Source organism: Lipotes vexillifer, unplaced genomic scaffold (assembly GCF_000442215.2).
Source record: "Lipotes vexillifer unplaced genomic scaffold, Lipotes_vexillifer_v1.1 scaffold591, whole genome shotgun sequence".
Classification (NCBI taxonomy): Eukaryota; Metazoa; Chordata; class Mammalia; order Artiodactyla; family Lipotidae; genus Lipotes; species Lipotes vexillifer.
This window is the reverse complement of record NW_006791954.1, coordinates 935,468-953,487: the sequence shown is the minus strand read 5'-3', so window position 1 is coordinate 953,487 and position 18,020 is coordinate 935,468. Positions and strand designations below refer to the sequence as shown.

The 18,020-nt window shown below is 55.1% G+C and overlaps 1 protein-coding gene across 2 annotated transcripts in view; it reads left to right on the top strand.

The window, feature by feature from the left end:
* The first annotated feature begins 2,857 nt into the window (after positions 1 to 2,857).
* PDK2 (pyruvate dehydrogenase kinase 2) overlaps positions 2,858 to 18,020 on the top strand; it is a 15,850-nt gene continuing 687 nt past the window's right edge. The window contains exons 1-11 of one of the 2 annotated variants that reach the window (XM_007465069.1): positions 2,858 to 2,985; positions 4,838 to 4,979; positions 12,445 to 12,516; positions 12,865 to 13,049; positions 13,524 to 13,613; positions 13,817 to 13,894; positions 14,784 to 14,800; positions 16,281 to 16,340; positions 16,431 to 16,529; positions 16,698 to 16,805; positions 17,468 to 17,581. In XM_007465069.1, coding sequence (XP_007465131.1) covers positions 2,868 to 2,985; positions 4,838 to 4,979; positions 12,445 to 12,516; positions 12,865 to 13,049; positions 13,524 to 13,613; positions 13,817 to 13,894; positions 14,784 to 14,800; positions 16,281 to 16,340; positions 16,431 to 16,529; positions 16,698 to 16,805; positions 17,468 to 17,581 — 1,083 coding nt within the window. In that variant the 5' untranslated portion in view covers positions 2,858 to 2,867. Of the gene's footprint in view, positions 2,986 to 4,837; positions 4,980 to 12,444; positions 12,517 to 12,864; positions 13,050 to 13,523; positions 13,614 to 13,816; positions 13,895 to 14,783; positions 14,801 to 16,263; positions 16,341 to 16,430; positions 16,530 to 16,697; positions 16,806 to 17,467; positions 17,582 to 18,020 lie in introns of both variants that reach the window. The other variant, XM_007465068.1, reaches the window with a different exon arrangement.

Sequence of the window (18,020 nt, the reverse complement as noted above, 5' to 3'; positions counted from 1 at the left end):
GAAGAAAGAACTGGGGTCTCCACATCCCTCTGGGCAGCTTCACAGGCCCGGCCCCCCACCTCCTGTGAGCACCTGTTTGGATAAGAACACACCGTCTGTCTCACACACACAGTTGTGAGAATAAGTAGTCATTTTTCAGGACTGGTGCAGCTACCCTTTCATGAAAGAAACATGCTGGCAGTGATGCAGCAACGTCCACTTTATAGAAAAGGACCCTTTCTAATGCCAAGCTTCTTGAGCCCCTTGGAGCTGCAGCACCTCCGAACAGTTTCAGAAGAGGGTCTTGGCTTTTATATCACTAAAAGAATCCATAAGGTAATTCTCTTCTCTGGTCACAGGGCTGGATTGCATTTCCTGGGCCCTCCTGGTTGGATGAGGCCATGTGAGGCCATTCCGGCCGATGAGTTGTCAGCCTGAGGGAAGGGGATCAATTCTGGGCTGAGACAGTTAATTGCTGGGTGAGACTCTCCCAGTTCTGCTTCTCCTGACTCTGCTGCTGTGGAAGCCTGTGTTGAGATAAAGCTTTGTCAGTCCTTGAGAGCCCCCCACCCACCCACGTTGTACATTTAATGGGAAATTTGGGAATTTGGGGGGGTTCTGTTACCTCCCATCACCTAACCTAGCTTGACTGATACACCACACCACACCACTCCCATTACCACCCTTCAGCAACCTCTGCAGGAGGAATTTAATCCAAGCTCAGAGCCCCATTACGGAAGTCCAGCTCTAAGGGGACGATCATGGGAAATCTCTTTCTGTCGCTTACATGTAGCCTCAGAGGTCATGGCCTTTTCCCTTTAATTTTGATAATAATAGTAACAGCTGCTATTTATTAATTATTTACTGTGTGCCAGGCATAGGGCTTGGCTTTTTACATATAGTATTTCATACACTGTTCTGGGTAACATGAAGACTGCACTCACCAACGTTGTCAATGACCTAATTGCTAACAGCCTGAGGGATGTTCAGTGGTCCTCCCTGATACCTCTGTGGCCTGTCTTCCCAGTGACCCCAACTTCTTTTTCCTCCTTCTTTTCCGTTCAATGTGCTGGGTGCTGTGCCTGGTGCTGGAGACAGAGTGGTGAATAAGACCAATCCAGCCCTGCCCTCGTGGAGCTTAAAGTCTAGTTGGGGAGACTGATGAGTCAGCAGATGATTACCACTTGGTGTGATAAGAGCTAAAATAGTGCTAGATCAGGAGGCCTAAGGAACTTTTGGAGGGAGCCCGTAACCCAGCCTGGGGGGGTCAGAGGCCTGAAGAATGGGGAGGTGAAAGTGAGAAGAAAGAATGATCCATGGGTAAGAGACAGCATTTGCAACAGCGGGGAGATTGGAGGCTGGTTCAAGGCAGTAGATAAGTATGGCTAGGAGCTGAGCAGGGAATGTGCAGAGATGAGGCTGGAGAGTTAAGCCAAATCAGATCATGTGAGAGAAAGGCTCCAGTAAGAAGTGGAGAGCCATCAAAAGGCTGTGAGCAAGAGAAGTAACACCTTCAGATCTGCAGTTGAAAATGATCCCTGAACCTCTTTCCTCATCTATAAAATGGGGACAATAGTAGCACAGTAGAGCTGTCTGGAGAATTAAATGAGATGATGCATGCAAACAGTGCCTGGCACATAGGTTATTATTCATTCAGCTAAGAGAGTCCCATTGTGAAGCCTTGCACATAGCTCTGCATTGGCTGTAATCGCATTCTGTTATAACTATTATTTACTTATGCAGCTCTCTCTCAAACTGAGAAATGAAATAATCAAGGGAAAAGACCATGTCCCAATCCTGTCTATGTTTCCCGTTCCCAGCATGTAAGCCTAGCACCTATTAGGCACTTGGTGAGTGCCAGACAAGGACTGAAGGGTGAAAAACACCTCAAAGGGGCAAGCGGGAGGGGTGGGGGGAACAGGACTTACGGCGTTTGACCACAAGAGGGCGCGCTATGTTCCCACGAGAGAGCCGGGCTGCTGGGCAAGGGTGTGCTCTCGGCCTCCAGCACAAATCACCTTAAAGGACCTTTCTCTAAGGAAGCCCAGTGCGGAAAAGGTTGCTTTCTCAGGTCAAATGAGTAGGGAGTAATAAAATAAAAGTGTTTTGAAAGGTTTATTGTAGCCGCCGCTAGGCGTTAGTTAGGGGGTTGGGTGTTTTTTAACTGGCAAAGCAAAATGCCGCCTTTTCCTGAGCGTTTGGATATTTGTGGAAGTGGGTGGGTTGCACATCTATATGAGGGATTAGCGTGGGCTTGCATCCCGAACCCGAAGTTAGCAAACATTCACAGTCTGAGTCGCTCATCAGGACTGGAAACCCACCAGACCCCCTGAGGGAAAGCGGGTGTGTGGAATTCAGGACAGGTGAATCAGACCCCTTTGGGAGGAAAGGAGTGCGTTGAAAGCTACCCGGACAATCTCAGGGAAGGCAAGTGAAGGAGATTCAGGGAGGGAGCGGGGAAAGGAAGGAGTGTAAGAGGAAAGGGAATAACGGGCCTCTGGGGAGGGAGGGGTTAACCCGGGCTAGGCGCGGAGGAGGAAAGCGCTTGGTGACGCCCGGGAGGCGGGCTCTCGGCGCGGCCTCTGGAAAACACCCGGCCGCTCCGGGTAAACAACGTGTTAAGGGGGTGGACCCAGGGGCAGCCACGTGCCGGGGCGAGAGGCTACTGGCTCTCCCGGAGTTGTTTGTGAGCCGCCATTGGCAACGTCGGGGCGCCGCGACGAGCCGATTGGCCGGGATTCGGAGCCCCGCCAGGGCCAGGGTGGGGTGTAGGCGGCTGCTGCGGCGCTGGGCCCACCCGGGCCGAACGGAGCGCCAGCGCTACCCGCGCGGGGACCGGAGCCCGAGCCCGAGCCCGAGGCGCGGCCGCCGCCGCCGCCGCCGCCGCCATGCGCTGGGTCCGCGCGCTGCTGAAGAATGCTTCCCTGGCAGGGGCGCCCAAGTACATCGAGCACTTCAGCAAGTTCTCCCCGTCCCCGCTCTCCATCAAGCAGTTTCTGGACTTCGGTACAAGTGGGCGGGAGGCGGCTGGCAGCGAGGGCCCGCGGGGGGGGGGAGGGGGAGTGAAGGAGGCCTGGCCACGAAGGATTAACGAGGAGGGTAAGGGAGGCCGAGTGACAGGGAAGGTTTGCTTGCAGGGATCCAGACAGGAAAGGGTTAACGGGGAGGAAGGGGCCGGCCGCCGGGCTTGAAAGGGTTAAGGGCACCCGTGACTGAAGAGACTGAACTGGCAGCCGGAAGGGGGGGCACTGAGAAGGAAGGGTCCAAGATGTCTTCCCGGGCTTTGTGAGGGGTCTTGGAGAGGAAGGGGCAGTGAGGCGGTGATGTTGGAGCAGGAGGGTGTAACCAGGCACTAAAGGGTTACTGGGGGTTGTCCTGGCGACTCTAAAAGTGAAGGTCAGAGAGGAAATGAGGGGGATGCTGGTGGGGGTAACAAGGCAGCACTGGGAGGTGCAGCCATCTGGAAGGAGACCTGCGCAGGGGTGGGCGCGGAGGGGTCGTTTGGGGGAGGGGGCTCTTTCAGATGAGTCAACAGGAGTGAGGCCCTGGCCGGTACACCTCCGCCCACCGAAGGAGCTGCCTCCCAGCTGTCCTAGAGGGCAAGGACACTTGCAGATCAAATCTGCTGTGGCCTGGCCGCCTTACCGCGGCTGGGCAGGGGCCCGGGGCACCATGAGATGGAGTCAGGTAGCTTGTACTCATCCTTGGCTGCCCCCTGGGTTCCTGGGCCAGGGTCGCCTACCATCAGTGTTCTGGAGGTGGCAAGGCTGTGCCAACGTGGGGACTGAAACAGGCATTGTGTGGACCCTGTCTGTTCACACGGAATTTCCATGGTGCCAGCTGGAGATTAGGAGGGGTTGCCCAGGTCTCTCAAGAGTTGAGGAGACAGAGCCTGGCTTAGGTTACAGCTGTGTCACTGGTGGGACGGGGCGGGGAGGTGGCAGCCAGGACACAGGGCACCTGTTCCCCAAGACTTGTCTGCCTACCCCCCTCCCTGTTTGAGCTCCCCCCATGTAGGAAAGCCTCCTGAGCCCACTCCCGGCCCCCAGCATCTGTCCAGTCCAGACTGGACCCCAGTTAACAGAACTGTCACAGCAGGGAGGGGCTCACGGTAGAGTTTGGTCCCCCACTTGGAGTTCAGTGAGGGAAACAGACCTTCAGAAGGATGGTGACATGCACTGGATGACAGTTAAAAGCAGAACCTGGACTTAGAACCCAGGTCTCCTGACTCTAGGCCATGGCCTCATTCAGTCCTCTACTCCCTCTTCATTTTCAAGCCAGACCAAGGATCAAAGTATTTGGGCCCCAGTTCTCAGGCCCTGTCTACCTCACAGGTGGGCGGGCATTAACATAGGGCAGCTCTACAATGGGCATAAAGACCAGCTGGGCCAGAGATGACGCCGGGACCCTGCAGCTGCGGTGGTCCGAGCATAGCTCCCCTCAGCCAGGGGGAGCTCATCCCAAGGTAGGGGTGGATTTCCCAGGCCCTTCTGCCCACCTGGATCAACCCCCTGCAAAGTGAGTATCTACTAGGAGGGAAAGAAAGAGAAGTGAGATAACTTGGGCTGGAGGCAGCTCCCAGTGGGCCCAGGATGGCCCTTTTCCCTGTGGTTGAAGGCAAGCAGGGTTCAGCTGGGGGTGGGGAGAGGATGCAACCTCTCTGAGGGTTAGGCTGGGTGGTGTGGTGGTCAGTGCAGGGGGGGGTCAGGAAAGGCTCCTTGTCCCATGCCTCCATCTCTTCTCTTCTGAACCCTCAGGAAATAAAGGATTTAGTGACCTGACCCCGCCCCCCGCCCAAGACGTCCTCTGGCTCCAGTGCTTTGTAACTCTGTGAGCTCACCCTTCCCTCTCCCACCAGGGTCCAGCAATGCCTGTGAGAAAACCTCATTCACCTTCCTCAGGCAGGAGTTGCCTGTGCGCCTGGCCAACATCATGAAAGAGATCAACCTGCTTCCCGACCGGGTGCTGAGCACACCCTCGGTGCAGCTGGTACAGAGCTGGTGAGACCCCTGAATAGGTCCCCGCACCTCCCACCCCATTGTCAGATGCCCCCTGCTCCCAGGAACCTTGAGGGAGGCGGGGAAAGAGGAAAGGCACAGGGACTCCGAGAGGTAGGGGAGTTCCTACGGTCAAGTGGGAATGTTAGGCCAGAGCAGGGACTCAGATCAAGCTCATAGCCTCCACGTCTATGGGACAGCCCTATACTCACCACCCTCCATTCTCTGGAAACACAGGATCCGCCTAGGAAATCATCATTTTCACGGCCAAAAACCCAAACCAGGCTAATGTCTGCATTTGCCACCAGCCCTGGTCCTGAAAATCTAGCACCTGTTGGATGGTATTTACCTGAGGCAACTTTGTGGGAAGCAGAAACCAGAAGACGCTAATCTTCAAATTATATAATCCAAACAAGTCAGCGTGTTTTGGATGTTGGAAAACACTTCAGTAGATGCAAGGATGGCACAGTACCAACTCCAAAGAGCTTTGGGTGGGCAAAGACCAAAGGTTTATTGCACAGAGCAGCAGTAGCAGAGAGAAATCCTCAGTAAAGTTTACTCAAAAACTCTGTCCAGGGATAAGTAACTGAATGACATTAGCCAGAGGCCAGTCACATGAAGACGGAACAAGAATTTGCTGTGTAACTGGGTGTGTAAATGTGTAATCATGGTTCATCTTCAGTGGCATGTGTGCAGAAATCTTTTGCCCTTGCTTCTGGCTGTGGCAGGTGTGGTGTGACTGTGGTTTCCTTTTGGATTCGCGACATCCACACCTGCTTCGAGCCCAGTGCCGTGTTAGGTTAAACAGGCAGGAGCTGCCCTCAGGGAGCCTGTGATCTCACGGCGGGAGCAGAAGAGGGCAGACTAAGAGCTGCATAGTGGCAGGAGCAGTAAAGCTGCTGAAAAGTTAGCTTTATTTAAATTAAAAGCAAAGTATTATTTGAAAATAACATTGATTGGGTTTTTTCCCCTCGTTGCGAAAGTACGACATGTTCACGTTGACATTCGGAGAACACAGAAAAGTAGATAAAAGGGAACGCCAACCACTATCCTCCACCCCTTAACCAAACGCTGTTAAGGTTTTGTAAGTGCCCTTTATTGATGCCCTTCCAGCTTTTTTCTATGCATGAATATTGCATATGCATGACTTACTCTAATTAAATGAGGATAAGGTAAGGAAGGACCAGGTACATGATGTGTGCACAATGAATTTCAGTTGAATCAGAAAGCTGTGGGGAAGTTGAAATGGACGCAGAGAGGAGGTGACATGTCACTGGGCCTTACAGGGTGCCTAACTGAACCCTGACCTAGAAGGGAGGGAAGGGCATTCCAGGCCAAAGGAACTGCTTGTGCAAAGGTGCAGAGGCCAGAGAGGGCCCGGCTGGGGCATCTGAGCACTCACTTTGTGGATATAGTGCTGTTAGTGCAAGCGGTGAAGGTGGACGGGGGGACAGAGGGCAGAGCCTGATTTGCATGTAGCCCAACAAGGTCACCCCTCGCTGGGCCCTGTCCCTTAGAGATCCAAGACCTCTGAGCCAACTGGCATTTCTTGCCATCGGGCAGTGTGGAAGGCATGGGGAGGGACAGAAGGTGTCATCTGTTCTCCCCAGCCCTCCTCCAGCTGAGTGACCTGGCTGCCTCTCCAGCTGGTCCCTGACTCCAGGTCAAGGCTTCTCAGGCCCCTCCCTGGACATCGTGTTCCTAGAAGAGTCAGGGGATGTGGGGAGGGAGGGCAGGGAGCTGCTGAACTGCCCGTGATGCCCCCGAGGCCCACAGAGTCCCTTCCTGAAACTCAGTTACACGTGTGGGGGGCTTGGCCTGACGTTATTCTTCCCTCAGAGCTGGGAAGTAATGTCCAGCAGCAGCAGGAGGGAGTGAAGTTAGACAAAAGGGAAGACTTCCCAGTGCATGACTCGCTTAGAGGGGAGCAGGCCAAGGTATTGCTAGAGTGTGCTGACATGCTGAAGAGATGGCCTGCTGAGATTGTTTCCAGAGAATGGGCATCCGCTGCAGCCAGAGAGACTGTGGTCTGAGGGAAGGAAGGACTCTCTGAGGCGGCTGCCTGTGAGAGAGGGCAGACCTCCAACTCCCTTGCCAGCTTGGATGATGGAGGCGGTGGAGGTGGGTAGAGTTTGCAGGAGAGGAGGGGGACGACCTATCAGAGAGCCTGGCAAGAGGCCCACTAGCCTCAGAGTCTGATGAGTGAGGAGCAAAACGTCCCCTTTGGAAATGGACAAGCCCTGAGCACCTGCTCTCAGGAGGAGCAGAGGTGATAGTTAATCTGTGGCAACAGCTAACGGAGTTTCTATTCAGCTGGGGAAAGGCTCCAGGCAGGAATCACTGTGGGCAAGTGGAGAATTCCTGACTCTAAACAAACCTGATGTATTTTTTCAACTGGACAGACTTGGTGTTGTGAGAACTTGTTTTGGAAGTAACTGGAAGGTAGAGGAAAGCCCTGGGTGGGGCGCCGGCATGCCTGACTCTGAGACTTGGCTTTGCTGCTTGCTAGACACTTAATGTTTGGTCAGCCACATGGCCCCTAGGGCTGAGCCTCGGCTTCCTCATCTGTAAAATGGGGATCCGTTCTGTTTCTAAGGGTCAGATGCCACTGCTGGATGTGAAAGTACACGGAACCCTCTAAGCGTGAGCGATGTCTGCGAGCTTCTGGCAACAGCACCTCCGGGACAAAGATGATGTGCTGTGGCAGAGGTTCTCTTCACAGTGTAGTAATAATAATGATGACGATGACAGAAGCAGACATGCCTGGAGCTGTTCTAAGCGTGTCCACGTATTAACTCCTTTAACTTCACAGCAACCTGATGAAGGAGGCCTTGTTCTTATCCCCATTTTGTAGATGAGGAAACTGAGGTTCAGAGAGAGTAAGAAACTTGTCTGAGCTCATTCAGGTAGCAAGTGGTAGAGCCAGGATTCCAGCCCAGGCTGTGTGATCTGGAGGCTGTGTTCTTGAAGGGAAAGAAGAGAACCGCATTCTGGGACAGCGACCAGGAGTCAGAGATTTCTAAGCTCACAGAGCAAGTCAGTGGGAAAGTAGATTTTCTTTACAGAGATGGTTTGATGGCTAGTATTGTGGGGGCACAGAGGGGTAACCTTGCCTCCTCTCAGGAGAGAAAGACAGCCTGAGGAAGGGCGTGGAGTCGGTGGGGATGTACTTTGAGAAAATGGAGGGTTGAGTGATTATTGCAGAGTAGAATCAAATGACAGCGAGTCACTCCTGTCACCAGTAGAGCCTTTGCAGAGCTGTAGGGAAGGGGGTGGCAGGGGATATCACCAGCACCTTCTATGAACTTCCCTTGCGTCAGCAAGGTATGTAGACCCCAAACCCAGTCCTTGCCCTTGAAAAGAATGACCACCTCACAGGTTCTGGGCGCCCAGGGCCAAACCCTGCCATTGAATCCCTCAGCCACCACTTACGTAATCAGAGTGGAGACCGGGCACCAGCATCATCTCCTCTAATCCGCGCCTGCTGCTACGAAGCCCACTTCACACACGGGAACCTGAGTGGCACCGCCAGCAATGGGACCCAGGTCGGCCTGGCTCAGGGCCGTGCCCATCACCCCTCCACAAGCAGCTTCCAGATAGATGGAGGACACGTCTGCCCCCTCTCCCCTCCTCACAGGGCCTTTGCCTTGTTCACACCCCTGGTCCCCAGCGGCTGTGGACACTAGTACGTCGTGCACACACACACAACCGCAGGCGCCCAGACTCACACACGCTTACCACTCCTCTGCCCCCACGCAAGGCTGCACACGCCTCGTCCCCAGCTGCCGGGCACTCATTCTGACACCCACGCGCGCGCGCGCACACACACACACACACACACACACACACACACACACACACACACTCATTCTGACACCCACGCGCGCGCGCACACACACACACACACACACACACACACACACAGAAATTCAATCTTTCATGCCAATTGTCTATTTGTACCACACCAATATGCATAAATGCATGAAAGTAATTTTTACTCTTTTCTCAGAAGAAGTATATATTTTTAAAAACATTACAAATTATCTTACAATAATAGAGAATTATCCCAATATAATTAGAATCTTCAGTAATTTCCTGTTCTGAGTTTGGTGGTGTTAACACTCATAACACTAGTTGGTGCTAGATAAGCGGAATATCAATGCTGTGTAAGTCCAGAAATAAAATGCATTTATAAAACAGGAGGGCACTAATCCTAAAGCAAACTGATCAAGCGCACGTGCATGCACGCACACACACACACACACACACACACACACACACGCTGTCTTGCTCCCTCCTCTCTCCGTTTTCCACTCCTCCCAGCTCCTAAATCCAGGGCTCTGGAATGGCTAGAAAGCCCCAGAGGGCAGGGTTTGGGTCTTCCACATTACCTCGGTGGAGGGGAGGGGAAGGAAGCTCTAGATCTCACCCAGGAAGTCCTGGGCGGCCTTGCTTGCTGTTGAGGTCGGCAGGCCAGGCCTTCCCTAGGGCGTCACATTGGCCCGCTGCCTGCTCTGCCAGGCCCAGGGCAGGTTGCGCATCTGTCATTGCACCACTGGTCCAGACCGCCTGTGTCTAAGCCCAGCTCTTTCTCTGGCCCTCGGGGGTGGGCAGCCGAGGAGCCAGCGTCACTCCTTCTCCAGCGTCTTTCCCTTTTTAGGACCAAGATCTGGCCCAGGGGTGAGGTCTGGTCTGCCAGGCCCTTGGGGGGCTTCAGGCCAGAGTCAAGGTTCCCCTGGGAGAATCTTTGTCATCCTCTCTTCCTTCCAAGAGCACACACTCAGGACCACTCCCCTGAAGGAATGGCCCTGCGAGGGAGGCAGGCAGGGATCCTAAGCCCTGCTTCCCGGTCAGGAGACTGAGGCCTGAGGCTGCAGCTCTCCCCAGAGCCCTGCCCGCGGGCGCTGCTCATTGCCAGTCCATCCTGGTGCCCTTTGTTTTACTTCACTGGCCACGTGACAGCGCCCTCTAAGGTTCATTAGGCAGCCACAGAGGGGTGGGGCCAGCAGCGAGAGCTCTCATCCTACCCTCATCCCCGCTCCTGGCCAAGCTGGTCAGGGGCCCCTAGCTCTCTCTGCTTGCCCCCAGGGTCTTGGGAAGGGGTTCCAGGGCCCCCCCTCAGCTGGTCTCCTCTCTCTGCCTGTCCCCACCATTGCATGCTTGCAGGTTCTCCCAAATCCCCTCTCCCTCTAAGAATCACATGAGCATGAAGCTTTCTTCTGGGTGTGGTCAAGGAATGAGGGATTTGGAGTAGCACAGGCCTGCGAGAGAGGATCCCAGCTCTGCATGTTAACTTCCTCATCTGTAAAATGGGTCTAGCGGTAGCACCCCCACACACACAGGGTCACTGGGGAGGTTAAAGTGGGGGGACACAGAGCAGAGCCCTGGCACAAGGCCGGCGCCAGTAAATGCTGGGCCGCCTTCACCATCAGCATCGCTGTTAGGACCGGTGTAGACAGTGAGCACTTGGCCGTGTGGTGTAGACTTGGCATCAGACAGACCTGGGTTGGAATCCCAGTGCGAATGCTTACTGTGTGGCCTGGGGCATGTTACCTGCCCTCTCTGAGCTGGTTTCCTTGTCTGCAAAAGGGGGGAAATACCACATGCTCATGAAGGCTGCTGGGAGATAAGAGACCCTGTGTAGACTCTGAGCTCTAACGGTCACTGGGTAAGTGTCATCTGTTCTTATTCTCCAGGGAGCCCGAGGTGAGGCCGAAGGAGGGCCGCTCTGACTGTGTGCCGGGGCTGCGGGGGTACTGACGGGGAGCTGATCTCCTCTGCTCTGTCGGCTCCCCCTACCAGTGACTACGCCACCTTTTGCCAGGCGGCGTGCCGGGCCCTGGGTGGGGAGGGCAGGCAGGTGCAGCGGGGTGGGCACGGCCCCATTCCTGCCGTCAGTGGCCATCCAGAGCATGACAGATTCAAACACGGTGTGATTCAGAGTCTTTGCCCAGTACAACCAGGAGAAGTGTGTCGTGTGTCACCCGGGGACTCAGAGGGTGCACTCTGCTGTTTTCAGTGTCTGCACCACTGTTCGAAACAAGAGCAAACATTTAGAGAGTGCTCACTGTTTGCTAGGCACTGTGTTAATTATCACATTTAATTCTCACCAAAAAGCAGTGACCGCAGTAGGTACAAAACCCTTCCTTTTCTGATGAGGAAACTCAGGCCCAGAGAGGTTCCATGACTTACCCAGAGCCACGCAGCTCAAAGTGGAAAAACCCAGCCTGGAACTCGGCAGAGCCAGCTTCAAAACTAGATCTTTTACCCTCTTCTCTACTGGTTTAAGCAACAGAGGGAAAAGTAGCAGCTAGTGGGTGGAGGGGCCAGGGCATTCCAGGCAGAGGGAACCGCAGGCCCCATGGGCTGAGCATTTTGAGCAGCCAGCACTGTATAGTGGCAGGTGCGCTGGAGGCCGGTCTTCAGTATACGACCTCCCAGCTGTGGGACTGTTCCAGGCCTCAGTTGAGGAGACTGTGAAATGGGGCTAATTACTGCCATTCTTACCTGTCAGGGTCAAAGCACTGTGTACTTGGGAATGCTTCCGACTGTGGTGGGGGCCTCTTCTAGAGACACTGTTAGGCCCGGGGGCCCTCCCCCCACCCCCCGTCAGAGCTCTCGGTGGCCCCTCCTTCCTGCTGGCTGGAAGTGTTTCTGCCGGAGAGAGGCTCAGCTCTCTGCCTTCCCCAGGAGAATGGGCTGTTGCGGGCTGAGGTGTTAGCAGGGAATCAGTGGCATCTCCCTCGCAGTAGGGGCGGGGGGACAGTGGCTCCAGGTTGGCACCATCTGGGCAGCCCGGCTCACTTCAGGCTCTCCATGGGCTCCAGCCCTACCCAGTGTCAGAGCTGGGCATGCCCACCCCACCCCGAGTCCTTCCCACCCACCATTTAAAATCCAGTTCCCTAGGAGACTGCACAGCTCCTGGTGCCTGGAGTCGGGAGTATGAGGCTGTCGTCTTCCTCCCTGAACCCCTGCTCTGTGAGAGCTCTGGGCTGGCCACTCTGCCACCTGTGCCCATGGGATGCAGCAACAACCCTGCGGGACAAACACTAAGATCTGCTTCCACGACGGGCCCTGGGGAGCTAAGTGCCTTGCCCCAGCCTGCTCTCACTGCTGGTCTCAGGCAAGGCCCCCTCTCCGGTCTGGGCCTCAGTCTCCTAATCCGGGAGACCTGTGGGTGGGGTGGTCACCAAATCCCCTTTGAGGACTGCTATTCTGGGATATCAAGCAGAGGCGCTCTAGGTACCAACAAATTAGAGACTTTCATGCATAACTCGTGGTGTCGTTGGGGAGACTCACGTATGGAGGGAGCAGAGTGAGAGAACTTTTGACGCAGCTTATGAACCCACGTGGCCCAGCTCTGGGCGGCGCCCACTGGAGGCGCAGGACGGACGCAGGGTCAGCAGAGTCGGGTGTGCCGGGGCCCGGCCTGGGGCTGAGGCTTCCCCCACCCGCCTCCCGCACACAGGTATGTCCAGAGTCTCCTGGACATCATGGAGTTCCTGGACAAGGACCCTGAGGACCATCGGACCCTGAGCCAGTGAGTGAGGCCTTGGCTGGGGGCGGGAGGGCAGGTGTGGGCCACGGCCCCAGGGGCAGAAATGCCAGCAGGATGAAGGAAATGCCCCCACCCTCAGGGGTGTCCAGTCTGAGGGGGCAGACAGCCCCCGATCCTAGGTGTGCCCTGAGTCTGACGGGGGGACCCAGGCCCCGCCACTGTGGAGCTCCCAGGCCGTCAGGCAGGCGGTGGGAGATTCGGGGTGGGCTTCCCGGAGGAGTGGGCTGGGGAGAGTCGAGTGCGTGAAGGCACCGTGCAGAGAAGCGGGGAGAGTCTGAGGGTGTCCCAGTGCTGGGGCAGGGTGAGGGCCGACATCTACTGCCATCGCAGGTTCACCGACGCCCTGGTCACCATCCGGAACCGCCACAATGACGTGGTGCCCACCATGGCGCAGGGCGTGCTGGAGTACAAGGACGCCTACGGCGACGACCCCGTCTCCAACCAGAACATCCAGTATTTCCTGGATCGCTTCTACCTCAGCCGCATCTCCATCCGCATGCTCATCAACCAGCACAGTGAGCGGCCGCGGGGCCACTCGCTGTTCACATGTTCACAGAATGCCAAACCGTGTCGCCCCTTTACGTGGCATTCGTTAAAGTCTCGTTACGTTAGGACACAGGTTGTTGTCTAGTGTTCCTTACTCCAGGAGTATTAACTATGACTGTTGAGAAATCGTAGCCAGTCATCAATTACACAAGAAGGGAAAAATTATTTTTAAATGTATAGCAACAGAGAAGACTTAATATAATGTAGAATGTACGGGGATGAAACTTCTGAGAAGAATGCTTCAGGCCTACAAAGGTCCAGGACTGGCCTGAGCCAGGGCTGGAGGGGCCAGGGGTCAGGGGTCAGGGGAGAGAGGGTGGGGGGGTGCAGCATCAGGGTCAGAAGTGTCAGAAGTAGAGGTGGAGCACTGGAGAACGGGGGATGGGGAGGGAGCGCTGGGGTTGTGTGGCCCCGCTAACCGCGCCCGCCCTCCCCACCCGCAGCCTTGATCTTTGACGGCAGCACCAACCCAGCCCACCCCAAACACATCGGCAGCATCGACCCCAACTGCAGCGTCTCTGAGGTGGTGAAAGGTGAGCTGTCCCCACCGTGCCTGGCCCACAGAGGAGCCCCAGTGACCCCCCAATCTTACCTGGCCAGACAGTGACCCATTCCCCAGTGGGTGGGGGCCACGTCCCCACGGGCTCAGTGTTGGTGAAGCCCAGTGTTGGTGCCAAGAGGACTGCCTGCTGGGGAGAGGTCACCCCATTCCCTGATGACCGCTCTCTTCTCTCAGATGCCTACGACATGGCCAAGCTCCTGTGTGACAAGTATTACATGGCGTCACCTGACCTGGAGATCCAGGAGATCAATGGTGAGGGAGTGAGGCTGTGTGTCTGCCTGTCTGTCTGTCTAAGGGCTGGGCACATGGGAGAGGAAAGTGAGGTGGGACTCAGAAAATGAACTGTTACCTGGATGAGGAAGAAGCAGAGCTATTATTGTATTATTATTATTAATTTATCTGGTAAATATTTATTAAGCAGTAAACACAACAGGCAAGGTCCCCGTTCCCACGGAGCTTACGTTCTCGGTACTGGGGACGTTGGGGAATGGGACCTCTAACCAACGAACAAATAACAAACAAGATAACTTCAGGTCACGTTAAGTGACGGGAAGGAAACACAATGGAGTAACGTGACAGTGATGGATAGGAGCAGTGTATTAGGTGGGATATGAGTTTGGCTGTCTTCCCCAAATCCAAAAACTGGTTTAATTTGAGAGAGAGATTTCCCTCTCCCCAGCCCCTGGGGTAGAATGGTTAAAGCTGGCTACCCACCCTCATGTCTCAGTTCCAGCCTGGAGAAGGGGAAAGAGGATGTAGAAGGCAGGGCCCAAGAGCTGAACATAGCACTTTCCTAAGTCTCCCAGCTGCAAGGGAGGCTGGGAATTTAGTCTCTATCTGGGTAGTCACATGCTAGTCAAAACTTCAGGGGAGGGAGGCATCTATTACTAAAAGAAGAAAGGGAATAACGGATACAAGAGGATGGCTACAAGGGTCCTGCTTTGGATGGAGTAGTCAAGGACCAGAAGGACCAGTGTGGTGGGGTTAGGAGATTAAAGGGGTGATGGGTGGGAGAGAGGCTAGGCATGCAGGGCCAGTGGACCACAGACAGGAGCTGGGATTTTGAGAGCCGCAGAAAGCCACTGGAGGTTTGAAGCGTGGTGGTGACAGGATCTGAGTAACATTCTAAAGATATTTAGAGGGGACTTCCCTGGCGGCGCAATGGTTAAGACTCCGTGCTCCCAGTGCAGGGGGCCCAGGTTCGATCCCCAGTCAGGGAACTAGATCCCACGTGCATGCCGCAACTAAGGAGCCGGTGAGCCGCAACTAAGGAGCCCACCTGCCAAAACTAAGACCCAGTGCAACCAAATAAATATTAAAGAAAAAAAAAGATATTTAGAGGTTGGAGGAGGCAGGAGAGGACACAGGAAGACCAGTTAAGAGGTCATTGCAGATTCAGGCAAGGGGAAGGGAAGGCAGCAGAGAGGAAAAGAAGGGGGTGAACTGGATAAATACCTTGGAGGTGGAGGGGTGAGGAGGATCAGGGCCCCTCCCCTCCCCTCCACCCACCTGCTCCTCAGCCACCCTGGCCTGTGGGCCAGAAACCTGAGGTGTTCATGCCTCTGTGCCTGGAAGTCGCACTGCCCACGTCCTAGTCTTTCCTTAAGACCCGGTTCAAGTCCACCTCCTCTGAAAAGCCTTCCCGGACCTCCCAGGAAGAGCTAGGCACCGCCTGCCCCAAGTGTACCTCTAAATTGCACTGTTTGAATTAGTTGGCAGAAACCAAAGGGCAGAGACAGGCCGCTTCACTTCAGGATCCCTGGGGTCAAGCCCAGGGCCTAGCACACAGCTCTGGGTACAACACCTAATGTGAAAGTCAGTTGTGTGTTTCACCGTCTAGACTTGAATTTCTGAGAGGGTAGGATTGAATTTTATTCAACTCTGTGTCTCCACTGCCCAGCACAGGGCCTGAGTTTCCTTCATTCATTGACCCACTGCACATTTACTGAGCTTCTGCTACATACAAAGCTCTGTGCCAGGCACCAGGAAGAGACACTCAGTCTATAAAACCAAGAAAACTCGCCAGGATAGAGTGATTCTTGGGAAGTAGGATGCTTGTGTCAAAATCACCTGGGCAGCCCCCTCCCCTCTCCTCTGGGTGAAAAGGCTCTACAGGGGATTGTGGTGTCAAGGTGAATCCTATTAGGCTACATTTAGGATAGACAGATATTATTTGGGTGGATGAATGATGGATAGATGGGTAGATAAACAGTGGATGAATGGAAGGATGAGATCTGTACTTTGAATGAATGGATAGATGGGAAAGAGATGTTTGAACAGATGCATAGATTGAGGGACAGTTGGATGGTTGGATGGACATTGAATGGGTAGACAGAGGAACGAATAGATATTGAATGGATATGACTGATGAATGGATGGATGATGGACGGCTGGCTGGATGGACAGACAGACACTGTATAATGGATGGGTATTATACAGAGAGATAGATGGATGAATGGACACTGAATGAATGGCTAGATGGATGAACGAATGAGCAGATGGATGGACGATGGATGGACAGTGGTCGGTGGTTGAGTGCTGGGTGCTACATGCTGGTGAATGAATGCTGAATGGCGACCTCTTGACAATTTCCTGATCTGTGGTTTGGACTTCCCTGGCAGCATCCAACTCCAAACAGCCGATTCACATGGTCTATGTCCCCTCCCACCTCTACCACATGCTTTTTGAACTCTTCAAGGTGAGGAGGCTGGGGGATGGTCCTTTGTGGGGGGTGGGAGTGGTGAGGTCTAGGTCGCTCTCCCTGTGTCTTACCCCTTTTCCGCCACAGAATGCCATGCGAGCGACTGTGGAAAGCCATGAATCCAGCCTCACTCTCCCACCTCTCAAGGTCATGGTGGCCTTGGGCGAGGAAGATCTTTCCATCAAAGTAGGTGACCCTTGACTTTGGGGGCCAGAGAGCAGTGGTATGGAGACTTCCCTCCTGCCAGGAGGTGGGCTGAGGGAGGCCCCTGGGGGTGAGGAAGATCTGAGAAGGTCGGGTGGGGTGTGGAGAAAACTGAGGTCTGGAGACCCTGACGTGTCCCGCGTCCCCCAGATGAGTGACCGAGGTGGTGGTGTTCCCTTGAGGAAGATTGAGCGACTCTTCAGCTATATGTACTCCACGGCCCCCACGCCTCAGCCTGGCACCGGGGGAACCCCACTGGTGAGCTGGCTTCTCTCTGGCGCCCCCCACTGGCCTCCTGAAGAATGCCTGTTGGCCTCCTGGTTTCTTATCAAATTGCCACTCTTGCCGATCTCTCGCTTCCCTGCCTCCCATGGTCCCTCCGTCCTTGAGTGGCCGTGTGTGAGTCTGAGTCTGGGCCTCCCTGCTCTTCCTGTCTCTCCCAGCCTGTACCTACCTACCTATCTGTGGGTGTCTGTCTGTCACTGTCCCTCAACTCTCCCTTCCCCTCTCTCTCTCCACAAGTAACTACCTCTCTCCTGGAGTTGTTCAGCTTACCAACACCTCCCTGTCCATTCCCAGCAGAGTAGGCAGAGCTGGCTGTGGGAAATTGAGACAGGTGCCCCGTGACCTGCCCAGACCCCTGGCTGCCAGTCCCGAGCCCCTCTCCCTGCCCTGCTTACTGCTCCCCACCCGCCCCATGCTCCGCAGCCTTCCTCCCTCTGCCAGACCGATTTCCTTTATCCCACGGTCCCCATCTTGCCTCAGAGCTGTCCCTTTCTCATGTCCCCTCCCCACCCCAGTTCTGGGAGTCCCCGTGCACGACCCCAGCTTGGCCCTCCTCACTCAGCACATCGGGTCCCTGCAGTTCCAGGAAGCCCAGGGCCAGTGTCTCATCACGCTCCCTTCTCACCCCCTTGCAGGCTGGCTTCGGGTATGGGCTCCCGATTTCCCGCCTGTATGCCAAGTACTTCCAGGGGGACCTGCAGCTCTTCTCCATGGAGGGCTTTGGGACTGACGCTGTCATCTATCTCAAGGTGAGTGCCCCTGCCTGCAGAGTCTGGCTGGGGGAGTTTGCTGATTGGTCGGGCCTGTTATTAGGTTTCTTTTCCATCCCTCCAATCTTTTCCTGATTCCAGACTGAGAATCAGAGCAAAGCTATAGTTCCCAGCCACCAAGCACTCCTAAGTTGGCAGGCAATTTCAGCGAGTCTGTGGTTTGCATGAGTAAGACCCTGTTCTGGGAACCCTTGACTTGCTAGACTCAGAAGGAAACGGGGTGGGGGGGCTTCCCTGGTGGCTCAGTGGTTGAGAGTCCGCCTGCCGATGCAGGGGGACACGGGTTCGTGCCCCGGTCCGGGAAGATCCCACACGCCGCGGGGCGGCTGGGCCCGTGAGCCGTGGCCGCTGAGCCTGCGCGTCCGGAGCCCGTGCTCCACAACGGGAGAGGCCACAACAGTGAGAGGCCTGCGTACCG